Here is a 24,545-nt window from a genome sequence, read left to right as displayed (position 1 = left end):
ACTCTGCAGGAATATTTATCTTGTTTACAGCCTGGCTATTATTTCCTAAAATGATGTTTTGAAAATCTTTATCTATATATCTATATCTGTATTTTGGTGGTTGGCAGAAGGGGGAATAGGGCGGAATGAGTGGACCATCCATATGTATCTGCTCCATTAGCTTTACTGAAAGTGAGGATAAGACACAGGAGGAATTGGAACGGATTAGAGAGGGTGTGCAAAGCCGTGCATGTTGACCTTCTGAGCACATAGGCTCATATCCACTGGACTAAAAAGGGACTCAGATCATGCCACTGGTGATTTTATTCTTTCAAAATCTTTTTAAGATTCTACTTTGATTCCAGAGGAGCATGTAGTTTCCAGCTGAACCCCAGGGTCTTTGTTATCTCTATTCTTTTATTTTGAACCGTAGAATTGCTGATACGTAAATGCTAACTTCTAGCAGGATATAATTTAACACCGGAAGACTAAAAATCTGTACACAGAATGGTAAGTAGGACACTTGCCTGTGCAGCATTGTCTCCTGATTTCCGTCCACTGAGTTAACAATATCACCAGTACCAGAGTAGGAAGTTATCATCAGTTTTACAATCTCGGTGGCTCCCTGGGTGGCAGCGAAATGAAGGGCTGTGCACTTCCCATTCTGTAACGAGTTGTGATACCAGAATCAATGCCTAAGTCCCAGGTCAAGGATATAACCTCAATTCAGCTGTGAGTGTTTTTCTTCCCAGGTCAACCAAGTCAAGGAATATAGAATTTAAGGTGATGAATAGTAATCAGTGCTATCTACCAAAGGTATCAGTATAAAAATCATAGCTGGCAATTTTGCTTCCTGGCAACTTGACAGCTCTGACAACACTTCTGTCATTGTCAGTGTCATTCCCTTTACCGGGTCTGCATTCGCGTTTGCAGTTGTCTTTGGTGGCTCTTGAAATTCTGTACATAGATTGAACGTTGATAGATTTTCTTGTTCTGCTTCTGCACGAACAGCAGAAAATATCTGTTTCAATCTAAATAACTGTAAAAGAGCTATAAAGCATTTCAGAAAATAATTTATGATGGTTGGAAAAGGAAAGGCTTGTGAAGAACAGGGGCGGTCACCTCCATCAGTTCCAGCTGCGCCCCGTTCTCCAGACACATCTGAATCATCTCCAGGTCTCCACTCTGAACCGCCATGTGCAGGGGGCTGACGTTCCTGTTCGTCACAAAATTAATGTGAGACTCTCTGTTGAATCCATGTTCTTCACCTTGAGGAGAAAATGCAATTCAAGATAACAAATAGTATAAATAAATAAAAGGAATCTTTTAAAAACAAAGGATGCTTAGCCTTACTGAAAAGCTCACATACAAATTCTATTAAATTCCATTAAATATTTTTCAAATTATTAGCACCCACCAATACAGACTTCTTTATAGTATATAATGTAGGAAAACCTCTACTCACCATACTTTAGTAATATTTCCATGCATTTTTTGGCACCTGAAAAGGCAGCCTGGTGAATAGGAAAACATCCCCATTTATTTGATGTGCACGGCTTAGCTCCATTTTTTAACTGGAAGAAAAGAAAGAGCAACAACAACGAAAGTCAATGGACACAACTTAAACCCCGCGTTGCAAAGATGGACAAGGGTTCACATGCTTCTCTGAGACCGTTGTATTATTCTGTAATTACGTAAAACTATACAGAAAAGCTTCAAATGACATAAAACCTAGGTAAGAAGGTAACTTTGGAACCACTAAGATTCTGAAATAGAGACATTTACTCTATATTTTCCAAAGATGAGGTAACAACGTAGACACAAAACGTCATCTTGATAGCCCAGAAAACTAAAGTGCACATGTGTTTCAGTGGGGTCAGCAAGATATTTTTAAACATTAACATGACTCCTCCAACACCCATTCTCAATCCCTATACAAATAAAATATGATAATATTTCCCAGATTCTTTTCCTTTTATTTATGTAAAATTAAGAAGTGATTAGATCAGCATTCTTGTTAACTATCAAAATCAGGTATTCTCACTGATGGAAATTCTCCACTAAAAAAGGTATTAGGAGAACTGAACTATATGTTACTTTGACCCCGAGTCAATCATTTTCCATTCTCATTTTCTACAGATCAATGAACTTGGGTTTTGTTTTAAGTACCTTTTATTATCACAAGAGAAAAGATTTTGTAAAAGCAGGAAAGTGTGACAAAGCAAATATTACCTGTAATTTCATCTTTTAGGGACAGCATTGGTTTACATTTTAGAAGACAATGCACTTTTTTGTTTTATTTGCAAAGGTAATTTTTATGTGTATACTTTGTGATCATACTGTTCAGAAAAGTTTTTACTTACCAATATTCTTTTACAATGTAATTTTATCAAGTCCACATTTAATTTTTGGGTAAACAAAATGTTATGCAATGAATCCTTTTAAATGAGCTTCAATTTTTTTCCAGTTTTTTCCTCCCTCTGATATACATGATACAGATGTTAACATCAATGATAGCTTTAATTATCTCCAGGATGGATTCCCGGGATTGGAATTGCTTAGTCAATAAAGTATTCACACCCACAGTGAATGAAATTCCCAACTCATGAAAATTTCTCTAACGCTATACATCGACAAGGTCTTTTTCATCTTTCCAAATTAAGAGATGAAAAGAAAATCTCATCGTAACATGTTTCTCTTTGATTATTAGAGAAATTAATTAAACTTTATGTGCCACCTCCTTGCCAATTTTCCATGGAGTGTTGTCTTTTCCTTGTGGATCTGTAAGAATACCTTATAGATCACTTTGTACCCATTTAAAGGTAAATACGTGGATATAATCCTATACGCTTTGTCTGCTCAGGCCAGCTGATGTGTCATAATGCAGTACTGAGCTATGCATACAGTCTCTGCATAAGGCCAACATGTGCCTCGTGTTACTCTTTCAGTTATTCTGAGGAGTTAATTGCTAGTACTTTTAAGATTTTACATCCATACTTATTTATATATATTGTGAAATGCATCAACATAAACAGCATGAATATTACTGGCTCTAGAACTTTGATAATGCACTTTTTAAAAATGTTTTATGGTCCCCTACAGGTCTTTAATTTTTTAGTTAATTTTGAAATTTTAATTATTGTCAGCTGTTAATCCATTAAAAGTAGATTTACAAATTTTTTTAGATTTGTGCATACTGCTATTTTGTCATTTAAAAATTACCATCATATTCAGGCAAAACCTCTTGTTATTTCTAATTTTATGCAATTGTTTGTGCTTTATCTTCTTTTGTTTTAGTTAGACTTGCCAATCTTTTTCTATTCTATTATCTTTTGAAAGAAATAACTCAATTTATCAAATAATTTCAAAATTACTACTATTTGTTTTAAACTTCACTACTTAGTCTATTTTATTTTTGGTTTGTTTGAGGCTCTTTTCTAAATTCTTCATTTGAGTGTTATTTAATTTATTTTTATTCTCTTTTTGGTCTAATCATGACAGCTTATAAGAATATATATTTTTCTCCAACATCCAGTAAAAAACACATTAGCACATATTTGTAGATTTAAATGTTAGGAAGATATTTCAAAATTATTTTAGTTCATTTTCCTACTCTCTGGGAAGGCAGAGGAGGAAAATCTAGTGGTGAAAACATAGAACGTGGCTAGAATAACATACAAGTGACTAAGGAATATTGGGAAAAAAGCTACGTACTGGAATTCCAGCACCACCCTCGGCGGGGCACTAGGTGGAGCCGGAGTCTGTCACTTAGACGGGTGGGCCCAGGTTCAGGGGACCACCCCAGAGAGCAGTGGCTCCCCTCCAGTGCTGTGGCCAAGGACCTTAGCCGTTACTGTCACAAAGAGCTCCCTTTCTGAGAACCCACGGCAGCAACTTCTTCTCATCTTGGGAACATCAATGGCTATGTTTGTCTTGGCTTTTATTTCATGGGCCTGACTGACAATAAGTCTGCAATTGATTATACTTATATTTCCTTTATTTAGAAGTTCAAAGTCAAAAGTATGGCCCACTTTAATCAACATACAAGCTATTGTACTTTGTATTTTGTATTCCAGCCTGATCACCAGCTTCATCTTAATTTCCCTGTCTCTACTTTCTTTTCATTTTGATCGTCTCACATTTTCTTTACTGTTATCCGGTTAGTCTTCTATAAGCAATCTCAGATCCATTTAAGATTTAAGGTAGGTGTGTATGCATATATTAAAAACACACAGAACAATCTTAATGACACATTTTCTGTATTTCATATGTTGCTAAAAAGAGGAACTAAGAGTTGTTGTAAATAATAATAATTCATGCTGTACTAATAAAAAAGGAAAGAAAACAAGAAAAAAAGATTAAAACACAAACCAGAATCTGCAGTGCGTCACTGTTATCTTTGGAGCATGCGATTATCACAGCTGTGTTTCCATTTTCTCCTCCCAAATTAACATTCGTTCCGCCGTGTTCTATCAAGACCTGCACGAAAGAGGGAACGATGGTCAGAAGTTACCCTGCAGCTTTCCAAACCCGGTAGTCAGGTTATAAACTCTCGATGCCAGGTGCCATGTCCTTACTCGTTGTTTTCATCTCTCTCCCATAGAAGCTGGCGTGAAACCTTACATGTACTTGGTGCTACATAAATTTCTCAAACAGATGAATAGTGGCCATTTCTACATCACCTCAATTAATGCATATGCTGATGTGGAACTGGACATAGAGTAAGAATTGTAGATATTAGTTAAATTAGTTCATTTACTCTTTCTCACTTGTATTAAGTGACCTATGTTAACTAAAGTCTTCAAAAAAATAAATCTGTTGAATATGTAGGTTAGGGAGTAGGAAAGGATGGAAAGAGGAAGGGGAAAAGGAGGTGGAGGAATAGGAAGAGGTCTTTTTCCCCTCTAGTCATTTTTCTTTTACCTAGATTGCAAACATTCTGGGAAATGTCAATTAAAACTCCATTTTCTTCAGTGGAGAAAAGAGTTTCATGTACCAATGGTATAGCTTCACTCGATTAATTCAAACTTAGTCTGGAACAGAAAGTTTTTCTGTGATGTAAGAAATTAGCATTCCTGACAAAATGGATACTCAATTTTTCTGATGAAATTTAACTAAAGACTTGTTACGCCCCCCACCTCATTTGCTTCCAGCTGACCACTGTCCAAGAATCCATAGATCTTTAACCAGTCTTTATTTTATATTAACTCTAACAACAGTTATCTCATATAAATGTATTTCCCAAGAGACAAATCTTGGGATTGACCTACTAGAGGTCTTTTCTCTTGCAGCAAGCATGTTATAATGTGCTTATAATTAAATTGTTTAAAAGGAATTTATTAAAACAAGCTGTTTCCTAAAAGCTTGACTTTTTAAAAAAGTACACAACCTCCTACGAGAGTTCCCTGTTCATAGAATGTGTGCTCATGTGTCAGCAAGTGAATTAAGCTCACTAAGTTGCTCCTAAAAGAACATTAAAGAGAGATTTTCATTCATGAGAACGTACAGGAAATTACTGATGGGTGAGGGAAAATGAGGACACATGGTTCACTCAATGGACTTCAGGCACGTTCACATTCTGTTCTTAATAAATGGCAGATCCACACGCAAAGTAACCTTCCCAAGTCTGTAAGAAGAGATTTTCCCCTCTTTACCCTCTTAGAACCACAGATCATAGATCCGCAGCAGGTGTTAAGGTATTCTTGTTGTGTTACCATAAGCACCCTCTTTCATAAAGCTGTGTTTCATTATGTGTGGCAGGGGTCCCAGGAGAGCAATTACACTGTGCACCCACTTCAGATTCACTCATGACCAAGAAAGTTGGAGGTTCTCAGGTGAGCTTTCCAGATGCCCCTTTGACAAGAATCCGAGAAGCCTCATGGGATGGTCAAGCCAATGGGTAAGTTGAGGTTAAGCCCCAAGGACTGAGGCCTGCAGGCAATTGAGAAAGCAGGCTCCCTCCTAGCTACCAGGCCCGTGCGCCCCAGCGAACACTAAGAATGTCAACAGAGTCTGCAAGAACTGCAGGTGATGATGGATAGTAACTTTTCAGTTTGCAACTATGTGGATCATGGTAGAAGATTTGGGGAAAGGCTGGCACAGCAGACCATGCGAAAGCATTCTAAAATCGGCCAGAACTGGTGGGGCACAGGCCTGACCCCTGGAGGTAACAGGGAGAGGTGGGGGAAGACCCTTGGCAAGCCTATGAGACACTCCAAAATTCCTCCTCCTTCTTCTATTCTCTTCATCTCAAATGAAGCAGAAGGGTCTGAACATATTTTTTAGAGGAAGTTATGGTTGGTAAGACCAAGTATGGGAGCAACAATGTCATTCTCTTGTAAGCCATTTCTCTTCTTGTTCCAGTGTCACCCAAGGAACATTTGTTATATCCTCCATTCTAACTTATAAATCACTTACGGGCTTACTTCTCAACTTCCTTTTCCATTTCTGTGTGATACCTACTTTTCCGTACTTATTGGCCTGAAGAGTTCTGATTTCTAATTAGCAATAGCCTTTCAACTGTTACCTGCCTTTGAATTCCCAACTCACACTTTCAGAGCCAAGATTAATTAAGTCAATGGGCATTTGTTTCTGAAAAGAGCCTTCAGATGAAGCCCAAGGGTACCTTGGAAAAATACTACATGACATGTTTGGGGGTTGGGGTGGGGTCCCTGCAGTCACTAATGGCCTCATTTGGGTGATACAGAAGCAGCCTCCAGTCCATGAATGACGCAGACATTTAAAGAACAAACAGGCCACTGGCAGAGGCCTTTCCAATCACCTGCTCAAAGGGCCACCCTGACTCTTCTTAGGTGCTGATACCTAAGCTCTCCCCTTCTCCTTCAGCCAGAACCCCGATGTACTCATTCATTCTTTTACTCATTCATTCAAAAGTCATCATTTATGAGCAGTGCTGAGGACTCGAGATATTGAGATGAGTCACACCAGCCCCTGCTTCAAAGATAACCAGCCAGAGCGGTAGAGAGAAGCACATGAACAGGTGATTACAATGCCCTGAGCCAAGAATCAGGACAGACCTATAGACAAGGTACCATGGGAAAGTGAAAAGGGGGCTCCCCTCACACCTTCTCTGCCTGGAATAAAGGGACCAAAAATTCAGGGGGCTGAGAGGATGGTGTTTGGGCTAAAGGGAGTGTGAAGCTCGTGGACACCTTGAAATCTCTTTGGTGATTTATAGACAAAGTAGGTTTCGGTGTGGTGTAATGGACCAAATGTTTTTGTCCCTCAACTGAAATCCTAACCCCCAACATGACGGTATTAAGAGGTGGGGCCTTTGGTAGTCTTTGATAAAGTCTTGAGTGCAGAAGGCTCATGAAGGGAATTAAGAGACCCAGCGAACTGTCTTGCCACCCCTGACAAGGAGAGGACACAGCTAGACAACAGCCATCTATGAACCAGGAGGCGGGCTCTCGCCAGGTGTGGGGTCTGCCTCTGCCTCGCTCTTGGAATTCTCAGCCTCCAGAACTGTGAGAGATAAATGTTTGCTGCTCAAGCCACGTGGCCTATGGTATTCTGTTGTAGCAGTTCAAATGGACAAAGACATGTGGCCTGGCACAATAGCCAAATGACTTGTAATATTGTTTCTGCAGGAAAATTTACTATACGTTCCAATTGCCTACCTTAGAAATGAATTTCTGGGACATGATCCATTCGTAAATTACAGTCCTCTTTAAGATAGTGTGTGTGTCTGAGGGTGTCTAAGATCTGAGATGCAGTTTGAAAGCTAGGGCCCAACCCTTACCTGTTAGGCATTTACCATGGTTTCCTCTATTTGACCTAACTTACCAAGGAAGGAAGGAAGGAAGGGGAAGGAAGGGGAAGGAAGGGAAGGAAAGAAGGAAAAAAAGAAAGAGAGGGAGGGAGGAAGGAAGAAAATTTAAAAAAAAGAAAAAGAAAACCTTGAAAAAAACTAAGAAATTTCCCAATAATATTGTAATGTCTTCTGCTAAGATTATCACATGTCATCCACTTGAACCAAAATAGTACATTATAGTTATGTTTTCTGTCTTCACTGATATGCTTATCACCTTCTTCCTTTTAATCATCAAATCAGTCAGGAAAAAGCGGTAAGGTATTAGCTTGCCCACATCAGGATAAGAACAGAATTCCTAATTGTTATTTAATTGTTATTTTCACCAGTTATATGACAGTAGACAAGTGATTTAATTTTTTTTGCCTCAGTTTTTCCTCAGCTATGAAATGAGAATAACAACAGCCTTACTTCAACATTTTCTTTAATGAGGATTTTAAAAACTAAAACATATAAAGCCCCTAGAAAAATGCTTGTTAAATAAAAACTATTTGATAGAGATAAGACCGTATCCTCATCATCACTGTCACCACTAACAAGCACTGGCAGCTTAGGTTGGCCGCTCGGCCCAGGCAGGGAGGGCCGGCCACAGTTGCGCTTACCTTCACCACCTCGTTGTGCATGCCCTGCACAGCAAGGTGGAGGGGCGCCATCATGCTGATGTTTCGGAGGTTTGGGTTGGCTCCTTTGCTAAGAAGAAACTTAACACTTTCCACCTGGTTTTTTTGTGCAGCCCAATGCAGAGGAGTATTTCCATAATTGCCCATCACATTCAACACTAGAAAAAGATGTCAAAATATGGGTAAGGTTTTGATTGGACTGGACTGAACACCTACCACATCCCTATTCACTTCTAAGTTCAGTGCCAGGCGCTACTGTGACAGGCTTCACTTTTGCTATGAAACGTAAAAACACAGCTTTAGACCTCGAGAAACAAACAATGGACTCCTGGAGGGGATGCGTGGAATTATGATGCTGACTTTGTCAAATGAGTGAGGGGTTCACCTAGGGCATCGATAACAAACAGATTCTCCTATGGCCTCATGATTTTATCTGTGGTAAGAATTTGGGGATTGCTATATTGTACAGTGCTTAATGAAAGCAAAAGTTATATGCCAAGTGCTCCACTAGGTCCCATACAACCATTATGTCACCGAGTCCTCCAACACCCAGCTAGGAACCATGACTGTCTTTCACAGAGATGATGTTGAGGCCTAGGGAGGTTCAAAATCTTTATACCAACATTATACCACTGGTAAGGAGTTCGGTCAGTTGCCTTACTTCTTTGAACCTCAGTTTTCTCACTCAAATTTGGTTACCAAAAAGAATATATACATGTATGTTTGGGGGAAAAGGATATAAATATGTCTTCATGCAGAGTGCTTGGCCCATAGTAATGCTTCACAAATGCTAATGAGAAAAAACACAAGACACCACTAATAAACCACAAGACTGGAATTATAGGTTGAGCCTCTGATGCCACACATGGCTTCCATGTATTTCTACACTATGATGATATATTGTACTGCTTTCTCTGTGGCCTCAGCATAGGAGTGGGCAGCATCTTGTATCTATTCTCACATAGGCATGCCTGTCTGTCTTATCAGCCCTTTTAATCAGTGGCGGGGTATTTTTATGTCTGAGGAGGGAGGGAAGTACTCACTCCTGACAGTGATCTGGGGACCATCTACAATACCTGGAGCCATGCTACGGCCATGTCTGCTCTTTTCAAAATTTATCCCTGCACTATTTCCTTTTATTCCTCCAAATGCTTCATTCTCAAAAACACACACATGCACTCACAGACTCCCACAACCTAAGTCTCGCTCCTAGACACACACACACACACACACCCCTCTCATCCATTGTGTCTGATCAAGGCCGAACACGTTACTGAGTACTTCAGTCAGCACCAAACCTGGTTAAACAGGGGCCTAAATCTACACACTTCCATGCCCTAATTAAATAACTTGAATCTGGCTTTTATCTCCACGCGTTTCAGAAATCATCTTTACGAAGGTCCTGAGGCTTTCTAATGTAACGGTGTATGTATTGTGATCTTCTTCCTACTTGATGTCCTTGTGGCAACTGGTCTAACTCGTCTGTCCCAATAACTTTTCCCCTGTTGTGTGTATCACCAGTCTGTCACCTACCACTCTCTTCACCATCCTGCTTCTGGCTTTTCTCTGCCACCTGACCCTTAATGTCAGTGTTCTCTCCTAAGCTACTTTAGGGGCAATTTCATGGTCTCCTGAATGACTTCCCTGCATTTCCACAGTCTCGGCTCCTTCCTGCGCAACAGTGGCTTTGTAGGGCTGGCTGTTTTCCTTCTGTATTTCTAGTTGTCTACTGGTTGTTTCCAAGTGAATATATCCTGGGCCCTTCAAACACTATGACCCAAACAAATTCATTATCCCCTCACATGTCACACTCACTTCTCTTCTGTTTTCTTCAATGCCTACTCTTCTGGGTGGTTTTACTATTAGCCTCATCTCTTTAAGACTCTCACAGTCACCTCTTGCCATTTCCTCCTTACGTTTAGTCTTTTATGAAGCATTGTGGACTCTACATGCAGAATAGCTCTCATATCTCTCCCTTTCTCCTTGTTCCAACCTCAGCACCGTGGTGGCCTCTCATCTTCTTTCCTCACTAAAATAGCTTTCTAGTTGGGATTCCACTTCCAATGCATCTTCCCCAATATTGACAACGTTTTCTTAAATTATAAAGGCCGTAGCACACCACCTCAATACTTACATCTCTGTGCACCCACCTGCCTTACTTGACTGCAGCTGAGTTACTCAAACGAGGCTGGGTGTGCAAGGCCAGGGTTGTGGGAGTATGCTACATCTTCTTAGACTGTCAGTTTTATTCAGTGATAAGCAATTTAAATGTAGACTAATCGCAGTGGAAATAGTACAGAAGGATACATAAAACGTGTATGAATTTGTACGACCTTTCAGAAAAATTTAAAGAAAACCTGTGCTTGCTATGCAGCCCCAGATCTCTGCACTATCCTTGGCAGTGTTTCAGTGGGAAAAATTAAGGAAGAATGGCCTACAGGGAAAATCGCACTCCAAGTGAGCTATTCAGGCCCTTCATGATCTGGAACGAATTTCCCTTCAGAGTAACTTCATGCCACTTTTTCAATGAATCTAATGGGGTCATGGACAGGGAACAATCATTGTAACATTTTGTTACCTTCGCAAGAGGAGTCATTGAGGATCATCTCCATCAGCTCAACTTGACCTTCTTCTGCAGCACAATGCAAAGGGGAGGTTTTCACATCATCAAATTTGTTTAACTTCTTTCGTTTCTTCAAACAGCTTTGGAATTCATTTGCATTTCCTTCAAAAAGCACCTAGCAGTATATATTTTAAAATGTTATCTCAAACAAACATATGTAAAACTTAGTATACATTCATCATTAAGAGTTATCATCCAAAATTGCTTATCATGCTTACGTTAGGGTAATATTTTTCTGAGGAACACAAAATGCTCACAGACATAAAGAAAGGAAGGGTAAGCAAATGCCTAAACATTGATAAATACATTAAATCAATGATTGTATTTTCACATCATAACTGTGTATGTACTATAGAAATAAAGGTCTTGAGAAAAGTTTTGAAGCAAAAGTAAGGAATGTTATCTGAAAAATAAGTAGTGTAGTGAAACCACAGAAGAATTCTCTTTGCCAGATGAAAATGTAAACTACAGCATGAAGGATTTGGATAAAATAAAAAGCTTTTCATGAGTACAAGAATTAAGTCCAGGAATCCAAATTGCTGTCCTCCCTTTGGCCTTCCTGCCTACAGTCGTTTCCCATCCAACATTTCCTTTCTTATATCCCAGAGCCAGAATCATGAGAATTGGCAGGTCATTCGCTTGGTCAGTTACATAGGACGGCTTCCCACTCAGTCCTGGGAACGAGTGTTCCTCTCACGGGAGTCCTGCAGTAGCCGAGGCAAGTCAGGCTCACTTCCTCATCGTTCTCAGTGTGCAGGAAGAGCTAGTATTATTTGCATTTACTTAGGGCCATATATCAGGGCATGGAGAACTTGTGTCATTTGCCCAAAGGTACACTAAGTGGCAAAGTCAGAAATCTGAACAGGAGATGCATGGAATAAATATTTCAGCTGAATAATGAAGGCTAAAACTGGACATACACTAGAACCTGAAGTTAAAACCACCATCATACAATGAACCACCGTTCACTCATATAATAAAATATCATAAAACCCAGGGACGGACTCTGTAGAGTAGGCTCAGCAAGTTTTGGCACCGTCGGCCACTCTCACTAACCTGCAAATGTTTCATTCCAAACGGATGCTCACGACCAGGGATGTCAAGGGAGGAGCAAGAGCTTTTCTAAGTATCTCATTTTTCTCTAACAGATTATTTTCTTTGCGCTTTTTGTATTATTACGACTGGACTGAAAAATTTATCACAGATGACATTATGCTTCTTCCTTATGAAATTTTAAGGTGACAGTGTTGACATTCTGAGTTTGATTCATTCTCACAAGATATGAAGAAAAATTCCCAGATAAATCTTTCTTTTGAAAAGCTCATGACATGTAAAATTAACTTACTAAAATTAAATAAACTTTTAAAAATCATCTTATTCAATATTATTGTTACTATAGCAAACCCAATTTTACATAAGCCTTCAGTCATAAGCTTGTTTCTATGATTCTGCCTTGCATTACAATTTAAATTTTTATTAAATATTTTGGATCAAAAAGCATATTACGTTCTTCCTAAAATTAACTCATCCTTTCTTAATATCTATGTTAACTGACAATCTAGTTCCCTACTCAACTACTTGAAAAATCTTCATATGTGTTTTACATAGAAAATGAAGAATTTTCAAAATCATTATTTATGATCATATTTAAGTATATTTCAATTGACAAGATGGTTTTATCCACATTTCTCATCTTGTAAGGTTTCTACCAGCCTTCAATTTTGTTAGTATGCCTGATACACTATGTGTGTGGAGAAAATATTATACGCAATGTCTTTTGAATCGGGAAATCCTTAAAGTTCAGAACTATTGGGAGAGTTATATGTATTGATTTCTAATTCATCTCACCATTGAGATTTCTACAGAATGATCTGGAATTATTGCAGGTAATAAAAGAAAATATATAAATCCATCTAGCTGTACAGTGGCTTCTAAGACAACGTAAATGGCTCTACTTAGGTAAGCAAAGAAAGTATTTCTGGTATGATTTTCAAAGTTTTATAATTTCTTCCTGTCCCATAATATTAATTCCAGAGACTCTATCCCAATGCTTGAAATCTGCTCATGACCTCAGTACTGGGGATTCAGCCAAAAGACCGTGATCAACTTGTTAATATTGAGGAGGAGAAAAGTAGTCAGTGTTCAGTCTGGACGTGCAAATAGGCTCAGCTTGGGAAGCCTGGTTTAGGGTTGTGTATGTACTGCACATGCCTGACTCACACAGACGACTGGCAAGTGTCAATTCGTGCAACCTGTTCAGAGGGCAACTGGGCAATTTCTTCCAAAATTAAAGTTCTACGTACCTCTTGATCCTGTTAGGACTTTACCACACAGACATACCCACTAAGAACCAGTGGACGGAGAGACGAAGCCACGTCTCTCCTCGCAGATACATTCGACCACATGAAATAGTGGAAGAAAACCAAACCGGACACAGCCTAAGTGCCCATGGATGCAGAACTGGTTAAATGCATCATGATGCACTCAGGTGAAGGGATACTATACCACTGCTAAAGAGAATGAGGTGCATCTCCAGGTGCTGATTTGAAAAGCATTCTGAAACATATTTTGTGAGGAAATCAAAGTACAAACCTCTGTGACATCCCACTTCTGTGAATAAAAAGCTATAAGCTATTAACGTGTGTAATTCAGCATCCTCCTCCCCCACCCCTGGGAAAATAATAGGCATTGTCACTACGATTCCATTATGGGAATGGATGTGCGGTGGAGGTTTGGAGAGACATTTGCAGACATATATTAATGTCTAAACAGAGCCCCTTCTTCCTGCCGACAATCTCCGGAAACCCAGTGCATTTCTGAGTGCCTGCAGCCTCTGCCCTCGAACTGCGCCATCAGAGGGTAGCAGTAGCGAACGCTGGCTTCAGATCAGAGGTCCAAGGAACTGCTTAAGAAACAGAAGCCCCATCCTAGTCTTTGGGACCCCGCGAGGACCACCTATACATCTTCAAAGGGTCTCCCCATCCTCAGAGTCTATCCCGACCCTCCACTCTGTGGGGGATTCTCCAGTCCGGCCATTCCTGCAACGCCTCCCTTCCAGGTGCTGGTTTGTCTGGTTTACTCTACGCGAAAAGTGTGCTTCTCACCTCTATTGCACTTCTGGAAATCTGACTATCAGGGACAGCCTTTGTTTGAAATAAAATCTACAAAAAGGTCTAGCGAAAGAGCAAACGCTCCAAAATTGTCCTGATTTTAGGCAGTTGCCTGATTTTGCCAAAAGTAAAGGAAACATTTTCAGGGGCGGCTCCCCAGGCTGCCACTGGCCGCCGACGAGCAAGAAACGGTCGAACCAACGAGCAAGCAGCCGGGACAGAGCAGGCACAGTGTGGGCGCCTTCGCAAAGCGGCCCTCCGCCCTCCACCACCCACCGCCGCCGCCCGGTTCCCAGAAGGTCCCCGCGAGCACCGCACACACCCCAAGCCCACAGCCCTCACCTGCCGCGTTCCCCGCGCTCCCATCCCGGGGCTGCCCGCTAGGAAACCTCGAATCCAAGAGGGCAAAGAGAACCAACACCGCCCTGACCTCGCCGCCCCGACCGCCTCGCCCTGGATACCTTAAATGAGTCCTCGGAGTCATGCAAATCATCCTCCACGCCCTGATAGACCACGCCCTGGGGCTCCTTCTTCCTCTCCGTGCGCAGCAGGCTCCTCAGGCTGCGCCTCATGGATCCCACCCCGGATGCCACCTGCTGCTGCAGCTGCTCGCCGCCGGCACCTGGGGCGACAGATCGCTGTGAGCGGCCAGGAGCGGAAGCCTGAGTCAGAACCAGCAGTCGGGGGACTGCGGAACCCATGCTCTGCGCGAGGCCAGGACACTTCTGCGAGGAGTTCCTGGCACTCCACTGCTTGTAGCACGGGGAGACGAAGGGGTACAGGGTGGAGGCGGGGACGCGGACCTCGTGGCCGGACGCACGGAGGGGGCGGTCGTGCGAGTGTCCCCTGGGCTCACTGGTTTAGGCTGAAAGCGCTAATTTCCCGCCCCAACCCCCCACCCCCACCCCAACCACCACCACCACCACCCTAGGTTGGGTGTCAGGTCAGGGTGGATCCAGCTAAAAAAAAAAAAAATACATTAAAAATCCCCACCCCCATACCCCACCCTGCCCCACAACCACAGTGGGGGAGAAAATAACTGGGTACATTGGGAAGATTTCTACTTTTTAGAATTTTTTTTTCTAAAAGCCATTGGGCTGGGTTTTTCCTTGTCCATCTTATTTTAGAAGCCTCTTTGATTTGGAGATACAGTTTTTAGAAAAACTTCCATTTTCTAATAGGTCTCATTTCCTCTGGACAACAAGACTAACCCACTCAGGGGTTGGTTTTTCAGAATGGCTAATAAGATGACTGGTAGGTTAAGGTAAGTCAAGCTGACAGTTGTTTTCCTTCAGCGTTGTTTGGAAGGTTTATCTCCGTCGGCCCGCGCTGCTCTTATTAATCAACAGCGAGGTGTCAGTTGTGGAGTGGAAGGTGCACCCTCTCAGCTGGAGAGGCTCGTTTTTCACTTAGGTACAGACAGTGGAACCTCTGAAACAAGTTGCCACTGTGTTTAGGTCACAAGGTTAGAAAGCAAAAGACTGCCTTCCGAAGCCGGTTACACTTTGCGCAGGAGAAAACGTTGCCAGTCTTTTCGGGCTCTGTGGGTGCTCCTTTGAGACCCTGGCCCAAGTCCGAATGGGTCCAGGCTCCAGCATGGGGCCCGCGCCCAGTAAAAGTATGTGGACTGCCTGACTCAGTGGCAGCCCCTGGCTGAGCTCAAGGGTACTAGAGTGGTTATGGTGATATCGAGGCACGATGGGAAGGTCCCCGCAAATCTTCCAATAGATATGACAGGTTGCCATCAATTCCACCCCTGAACTGGAATTCTGTAGGTTAATATTGAAGCCATCACCAGTCATCAACCCCTGTGGCCTTCTGAAGGACGAGTGAGGGGAACCGCCAGTATTCAACTTCACCACCTGCAGTTTTCCCTTCAGCACTGTGTTCACCGAGTACAGGCCAGGGGCCAGGTGCACCCCTGGCTGCTGTTAGGTTGAAGTGGGAAATGTATTTGAAAAGAGCAATTTAAAAAAAAAGGTTCAGGGGGTTAGGGAAAGAATAACGTTGAGTTACTATTGTCTTCTGGGATTTTACAGCTATTACGTCCTCATTTTAACAAGAAGTGCCTCAGGGGAATATTAAGCCCTTCTATTTGTTATTGTCAGCTTACTTTGATCGATTGCTTTTGTCCCGGCCCGTAGCTGCAAAGGGTCATTAAGGCAAACATAATAGAGAGGAGTCCGAAAGGGGTCATTCTGGAAGCCGGGCAGAGGGCAGGTCATGGGGGCAAGCGTCAGCTGCCCTCGAGAGAGGGGTGTGGGGGCCAGGAAGCTCAGCCTTAGAGGGGTGCTGGGAGGGGGTCCCAGGAGGTTGACACCCGCCTTCCTCCTCTGTAACTCGCTGGCTTCAGCTGCCAGCACAGATTCCCTGCAGAGGAATACCTTCTGCACTCTTGCTTCTGAATAAAAAAATATACAGAGAAGGGAGGCGCTTACTAACCCCTTTCTGATGCTGCTCCTCAATTAATACCTGCACACCATCTCTGTACCCCGTTGTCACCAGTTCCCGTGACACCCTTCCCATCACGGTGTTCCTTTTCTACATGTAACTTGAGTTTTCCTTTATGTTTGTAGCTCTGTAGATCTGGTCCCGTCTGCTTCCCATTTTTCCAGAAGTCCAACATTTCTAGACGGTTGGTAGCATTGTTTTTTATTTCCCCACCTCGGTTTACTCTTTCTTACAAAAACATTTTTTTTGCCATTTCATAGGATCTCAGATGGGAAGGAAGGTAGGTGTGTGTACTCAAACAACTATCTTAATCAGATCGCTGTTTCTTACGTCATTTTTAAAAATTCCACCCTGTTTCTGCCAAATTGTATGGAAAGGAAAATTTTTGTATACAGCACATCCTGAAATATTGATGTTATATTAGAAAAGGATTGAGTCAGAAAGCAGGGAGAAAACTGATGTTCATGAAACTCCACTACTTCCCAGGCCATGCGTTTAGTTTGGTGACAACTGAGATTCAGAGGGAAAATTCTGGTTAATATGCATAAATCGTGAGATATGTCACACACACATATCACTGTGAAATGCTTTTCTTCTACCAGGGAAACAGAGAAACTCCATGTACTTTGTTACAGAGAGTCCTGAAGCAGATTCTGTCCTGTGTATTTCCCACAAGACCAACCGACACAGCACCCTTGGCAACCATGGTTTAGAAAGATTTTTGGAACAATTAATGGAAATGCAAATCTGATTAGATTATTTAAAATGTCATATATTTAAAAAGCTAATTAAGTTGGCCGCCTAGATAAGGGAAACCTTGCTAAGAGCTAAATAATTGTGTCATGGCAAACAGTATATCAAATTTTAGAATGAAGTAAGGTATAAAATTTATTTTATTTGTATTACATTCTTATATACTGGCACATATTTTATTCCTTAGCTTAATCCAATGATGGAATTAACCTTTATGTTGTAAATTTCTGTTTCTAATTATTTTAACTGAAGCAACAGCCACAATCATAAGATGGAATTAATCTTACACTGTGAGATTTTTTTTATTTCTAATTATTTAACTAGAACCAATAGCCAAAATTAAAAATGTGTTTCCGTGGTATCTGCCAAGCCTCTCAGTGAATTCTGAACAACCATAGCTCAAACAATCCAAACAGAATTTGATGTGAGATAAAGTTTCATTTCATCTAATTCATGATGGGAAGGAACTAGGACAGACTGAAACTAAATAACATCAGATATAAAATGAGAATCTACATGCCTTACAGTTGTGACCTAACCTGGCCTTTCAGATGTATAATTTGTATTAGAATTAACCTAATTTCTTATGTCAGAAACCTTGACTCATCTGACATCTGAAATATATGTATTATTCTTTAAAACTATGGAAGTTACAAGACATTGAATAAAAATCATGCCTACCTTCATGCATGGAGATTGACACGCAGCTTCTGATGTTACGCAGGCCAAGAAGAGAGCCGTTCCTTTCTCACAGTCAGGAGGTGGCACCCACTTATATAGACCCGTGTAATTGTACAAGAGGTGGTTCATTCTAAGAGTCAATATTATGCTTTTTTATTGGACTACCTAATATAAATGATGAGTGAACATTAAATTTTCATAACTTGAGCTTTGAAATTTCATTACCAGCTACTGAAAAGGAATCACCTAATTTAATTATTGCTTGTAAGTTTATCTTGCCTACATTGCCTATTTTATAATGCTTACCACAAATCAGAATGTTAATAGCTAGCCATAGGAGAATTATCTAGCTGTTGCAGAAAAATAATGGCCATCCTTCCACTGAATAAAAGAACAATTGCCAAGAAAAGTAAACGAAGGATCACAACATTGTCATTTATTTGTTTAAATCTGTTACGTAGCAGTAAACTGGGGACAAAATTTACCCAACAGAAAATTATCAGTACAAATGTCTCATACAATAACCATGTGTCTGTATCTAACACAGAGAAGATTCAAAGAAAAATAAATTTCTAAAAAAAGTAGTTAACAAATTACCCTGTGAAAACGAATGTTTTAAAAAGTAAGCTAACTCTGGACATCAAATATGACAGCTTGGTTAAAGATACCTCATCTGACATATCCTCTGTTTTCTGACCTAAAGCATTCTTATTCACTCATTCAGTTATTAATTCAGAAACATGCATTGAGAAGTAACTATACAGTAGGTAGTCTACATTATTGTAATAAGAATTGGTACCTCAGCCCTGGCTGGTGTGGCTCAGTGGGTTGAGCACCAGCTTGGGAGCCAAAGGGTCACTGGTTCGAGTCCCAGCCAGGGCACATGCCGGGTTGCAGGCTAGGTCCCTAGTGGGGGTCACATGAGAGGCAACCACACATTGATGTTTCTCTACCCCTCTTTTTCCCTTCCTTCCCCTCTGTCTATAAATAAATAAATAAATAAAATCTTAAAAAAAAAAACAATTGGTACTTCAATCATGAAAAGTCCAAAACAGATATTTTTAATCATCCAGAAAATTTTTTTCAAGTGGTAGCTCAGAAACCAAGGTCCCTCCTATATAGTTACCCTGTCTTCTTCATCTCACAGCTTCCCATGTGGCCATATTCATTTTTATCAAGCCACAGAAGAGGAAAAGGCCTGGAGCAGCTGGAGAGGTGCTGTTTTGGGCCAGTGAGTGGGGATGGGAATGTCCCCTCTGCAGGTACTGTGGGACCACAGCTATGGGTGGGAGGTTGGTCAGGGAAGGCTCCCTGAAAGAAGCAAAGCTCATCTTATTCGATGAGTAGTAGCTAACCAGGGGAAAATTGGGGTGCCCAAGGAAGATGCATGTGAACAAGACTGCTGTAGACTAGAGGAAGAGCATGGGCATATCAGGGAAGTGAGAGAGGATGGTGAAAGGAAGGAACTGTAGCAACATGGGCTCTCCTGAGTAAGCAGAAGAAAAGGACTGTGGATGCTTTTGTAATTGGGTTGTCCATGTTGTAGAGTTTAAAATGTATTTTTGAGCTCCCTCCAATAACATTGCAGGAGAAGAGTGGGGTCAGTAAAATCAGTAAGAATGGCATAGCAATCATACAGTCTGAGAGGTTGGAGCCCTGGACCGTGGTAGTGGAAATAAAGAGGGAGGAAGGATTTTCTGGACCTCTGGGACCTGGGCACTACTGAAGTTGGAGGACAGTTTGAGAGTGAGATGAGTGAAAGGTGGAGCATCTAGACTGACTTGGAGGTTTGTGATTTCCTGGGGAGGAGAGAAGAGGAAAGAAAAGTGGGGTGTATTCAGAGAGAAAGGAGGAGGAAATGATTCCATCACTCAGAAAGCCATGAAATGAGAGAGTTTCAAAATGGTAGAAAAATTCAACTTTCCTCCAAAATCTGCATAAAGGTGAAGAGAATGAGGACCAAAAACTGTCCTTTCAATATGGAGACTAGAATCTCACTGGTGACCTTGCTAAGAGCAGTGTGAGAATTTAAATCTATAGATTGATAATAAATATTCCATAACATTGGAAATAATAGCACATCATGTTTGATATAAATGATAGTACAGTTTCCTTGAGTGTTTAAGTGCTTCAGTTGCAAGTGGAAGGGGCTTTGATAGTCATTGCAATAATATTGGGTAAAATTTAAGATGAATCTGAATACATTCTGAACAGTAAAAAATCATCTCTAGTTCATCACTACTGAAGCTCCCACCCTGATATTTCTCCAGGTGAAGACTTGCAGCTCTGCCTAAATTTGTTCAGAAGTTTGGTGATGATAATGCACGTCATTGTTATTAATAAAACATCCTGGTGAGCGTGGCAGTTTGCCATAATGTTTTCAATGATTCAACATCAAAATCATAGAAAACGATGTGCTAAACCAGAGTGATGCCTTGTGGAATTTATAACAACAGAATTTCAAGGTATGCTGAATACGAAAGGAGTTTTCAAAACTTCTTACTGAATAATAATTTGCCTATGCTATTATTTAGTTGTCAAAATAAACATTTTAATAAAGTTTCATCTGCAGTATAAAATCTCAAGGAAAAAGAACAGCTTATAGAAAATTAATAAAACTGGAAGTGGTAGAATGCAAAATTATGGTTTTACTAAGAAAACAACCCCTCAAAAATCAAAATGCAATACTACATTATCTGCAAGAACAAAATCTCAAGAACTAAAAGTGATGCAGAAATTCAACTATTAAATATATTTGGTTATTCAGTCATTGATAAAGTCAAATGGAGTTCTTTATTCACTAAATATTCTTTGAGAAGCTCAAAAGCTTAAGTGGGGAATGACCTGCCTTTATTTTAAATGTATAATATGGTGGGTTATTACAAGAAAAAGAAAAGAAGTAATCTCTCTTTTACATTTGATTGTTTTTGCTCATTTGTTTTGTGTGTGTGCCTGTGTCGGGGAGGGGGTGCTCACCAGGGATGAAGTAAACACAATCATCTGTATTACAGAGTAAAACAATTAGGCCAATTATAGAGAACACTCCAAAAGCTGTTTTTCCATTATGAAATCAGCAAACCCACTCCAAATTACCATCTATCCACAGAAGCTTTCACAAATGCTCTGCTGAACCAGATTCTTCCAAACTAAGAGACCGAAAGGTCAGACAATGACATAGAATTGGAATCATGAGGACCATGGTTTGAGTCCCTACCTGCCATCTGGCAATTTTGTAACCTTAGGTTGGTCATTTAATTACTCCAAATTTCTGATATCTTAGACACAAAGTAGGAATAATAAAGCCAGCGTCATTAGGGTGGTATTGGAAACAAATTAGACAATGAGAGAGGAAACATCACTGAACTACAAAGTGCTGGGTTTTACAAGCAGCATTACAAAATGCTTACTTATTATGCTGACGACCATCTCCGTACTTCAAGAAAGCATTAGGCGCACAGTACCAGACAGAACATTTATGAACCTTTCAGGTGGAGAAATATTAAGTCTTAGACTTTTCTCAAGTCAAAGGTACTTTATTGTGGTTCTTGGGAGTAAGATAAACATTTGGGGAAATAACTATGAAGTAATTTTTTCACTGAGTCACTGTAATAAAAGGGAAATAATGCTTTGTGGTTCCTCTTCATATCAGAGCCACCGTGACACTTACAGTAATTACTGGACACTGTCCACTCTACCGATGGCTAACATCTCCTAACAATCACAAAGAGCCAGGGTTCGTACTTACTATCTCATTGAAGTGCTTTACATTTATTACCTCATTGAATTTGTGTGGCAACTTAGGAAGTAGGTCCTTTACTTTCTTCATTTGTAAAGTGAAGAAATTAAGGCATTTATTCCGTGTTAGTTCCCAGTCAGTGTACAATAGTCCTGCTTTATCCGTGGTTTTGCTCTCTGTGGTTTCAGTTACTTGTAGTCAACTGTGGTCTAAAATATGACATGGAAAATTTCAGAAATAAGCAAGACATAAGTTTTAAATTGCACACTCATCGAGTTGCTTCAATAGTATGATGAAATCTGCAGACGCTCCCTGCCATCTTGGTATGAGGGTCTTCTGTCACCCCGAGAGGACCCTGACGCTACGTCACTATGCCTACGTCATCCTCCCCACCTCCCCTCATCACAACAGCATTTCATCATCTCGCACGGTCACAAAAAGTGTGAGCATAGGACAATAAGATGTTTTGAGAGAGATGGCGTGCTCTTAAGTTTTGCCACAGTATATTGTTATATTGCTTTATTAGTTATTGTTAATCTTTCTGTGCCCAACTTATAAAAAACTCTTTACTGTGGGCTTGTGTGTGCAGGAAAAAAACATATTGTATATCGGGTCCAGCACTATCTGTGACTTTGGGCATCCACTGGAGATCTTGGAATATATCCCCCAAGGATGAGGGGTGACTGTCCTGTGTGGCTTTTAAAGGCTGCTAAGGATAGATTCCATAAAGTCTTGGTTGTCGATGCTTACATTTAAACCTCTGAGCATCAACAAGGTGCTCTCCTACTCCCTTCATTGCTTGGCTCTGCACATATACTTGTTATTTCTAGCTGTCGTCACTGAGACCTACTTGATAGTCTAATTCATTCTATGTTTAATAGACAGTTTAGACAAAGTTGCTGCCTGAGAGGAATCCTTCTAGATATAAATTTCCTGTGTTGTAGTTAAAGAAAATAAAAACAAATTATAATTACTCAATTGCTCAGTAGGGTACAAAATTAATCCAAATTAAGGTTAATGTTGAGAGACAACCGAACCACAGAGCCGAGAGAGACAACCAGTTAATCTTCCCTAAAGGCCAAATTGAGAACCAGGTACACATAATCACCCTCTTTAAAATTTGTGTTACTACTATGAAAATATCAAGGGAGATACCAGATTTTTAAATATTTAACAACATTTATAATAAATCTCAGTTTACATATTGAAATAAAATAGTACAATGAATACATGGCCAAACATTAATCTCCTATTTTAAATGCCAACATTCATTCAATTAACATGTGCTGAAAACCATCTAAGTGCTGGAGATACACAGAAAGAAAGACATGGTTGCTGGCCTGAAGACCTTCTTTTAGAGAGAAAAACACTTAGGTGTGATTGCAGGAGTCCAGAGATGTGGAGAAGGCACCTCAGGGAGTAGAAACAGCAGAAAGCGCTTGAGGGCCTGGAAGTCTGATGTAACTTGTTTAATGCTCTGAAGAGCCTGAAACTGAGTAGGTGAGTGGCTGCATGGGTAGGAAGTAGTGAGATTGTTAAAGGCTTTATCTCTCGTCTTATAAAGTGTGTGAGACATCGAAAGGTGGAGCAACACTCAGTTTGCTGCTTAGAAAAATTAGTCTGGTGCTGGTGTTAGGAATGGGTTGAAGGCTGTCTTGCAGCCTGTCAAGGCTGGGCAGACTCACTCTGGATTCAAGCAGATGGAAGAAAGGTTGCGGAGCCATGGGAATGCCTGACAGGCCTTTATTCATGGATGGGTGAGCCGTGTACGCTACAAGAACTTCGTGTCGCCCAGCAGGAAGTCCCTAACTGTCTTATATACTAAGTGCACACAAAGCTGGCAGGCAGGGAGCTGAAATATTGTATAACGAAGTGTGATTCTGCACCCATGAGCCCACTCAATGGTATAGGAATAGTTTATTGGACCCAGTCTCAAGGCTATGAGAACACATCTTATCTTAGTCCCCCAGACATCTGGGAGAAGGAGCCAGACTGACTTTGTTTACTCTACAAAGGCACAAAACCTAAAAACAGGGAGATGGTTAGAAAATCCTAACAGGCAGGCGATGACATGGGTCTGAGTGGAGGCCAGCCCTTATGCAAATAAGAAGGCCTGGTGAATGGAAAGGCCCAGTGAAAGGAGTTGGAAACAGCAGTAATTGTAAGAGATCCATGTGGGTATATGAATGGGAAGTCTGTCTGAGATAGCTATGTCTGCATGGTGGGGGGTATCATTCATCCGAGGTTCAAGAGAGAAGTCTGAAACTTAGGAAAGAATTGGAGTAAATGAAGTCAACCAAAATGAGTAAGTAAAGCAAAGATGGCAAGGCAGACTAGAGTTGTAAAAGACTAGGGATTGGTGGAGAAAGAAAAAATACTGTGCAAGTGAGTAACACAAACAAGAGTGGCAAAACGGGGAAGCCGTCCCGTCGGAAGTCGGAAGCCTTCTCCTCACTCATACTGCGGTCCATGAACCGTCAACGCTGACATTCCCTGAAAGTTTGTTAGAAACGCAGAATTTCAGGCCCAGACTCACAGCTGCTGTATCCAAATACTCATTTCAACAGCAAAGTTTGGGACACTTTGGTCTAAAAGATTTGTTTTCCTGCTCTAGGTCATTGTTTTGATATGGGAATATGGGCCTGGTATTGTCGAGTCTTCTGATTTTTCAAGGGGCAAGCTCCCAGCTTCAGGAATAATCCATTATGATCAGCAGATTCGGTGTTTATATCGCCAAATGTTGCCTGATTTTCTACAAAGT

General features: G+C 40.8%; 1 protein-coding gene across 1 annotated transcript in view; it reads right to left on the bottom strand.

The window, feature by feature from the left end:
• TRPA1 (transient receptor potential cation channel subfamily A member 1) overlaps positions 1–18,123 on the bottom strand; it is a 47,788-nt gene extending 29,665 nt beyond the window's left edge. Inside the window, exons 1-8 of the mRNA XM_024572316.4 lie at positions 18,049–18,123; positions 14,625–14,785; positions 11,009–11,168; positions 8,413–8,588; positions 4,351–4,458; positions 1,445–1,553; positions 1,102–1,247; positions 507–643 (exon numbers count right to left, since the gene is read on the bottom strand). Coding sequence (XP_024428084.2) covers positions 507–643; positions 1,102–1,247; positions 1,445–1,553; positions 4,351–4,458; positions 8,413–8,588; positions 11,009–11,168; positions 14,625–14,785; positions 18,049–18,058 — 1,007 coding nt within the window. The 5' untranslated portion in view covers positions 18,059–18,123. The remainder of the gene's footprint in view (positions 1–506; positions 644–1,101; positions 1,248–1,444; positions 1,554–4,350; positions 4,459–8,412; positions 8,589–11,008; positions 11,169–14,624; positions 14,786–18,048) is intronic.
• Between the last annotated feature and the right edge of the window lie 6,422 nt (positions 18,124–24,545).

This window comes from Desmodus rotundus, chromosome 8 (genome assembly GCF_022682495.2).
Source record: "Desmodus rotundus isolate HL8 chromosome 8, HLdesRot8A.1, whole genome shotgun sequence".
Lineage (NCBI taxonomy): Eukaryota > Metazoa > Chordata > Mammalia > Chiroptera > Phyllostomidae > Desmodus > Desmodus rotundus.
The sequence above is the reverse complement of the archived record's forward strand: the minus strand, read 5'-3'. Positions and strand labels throughout refer to the sequence as shown.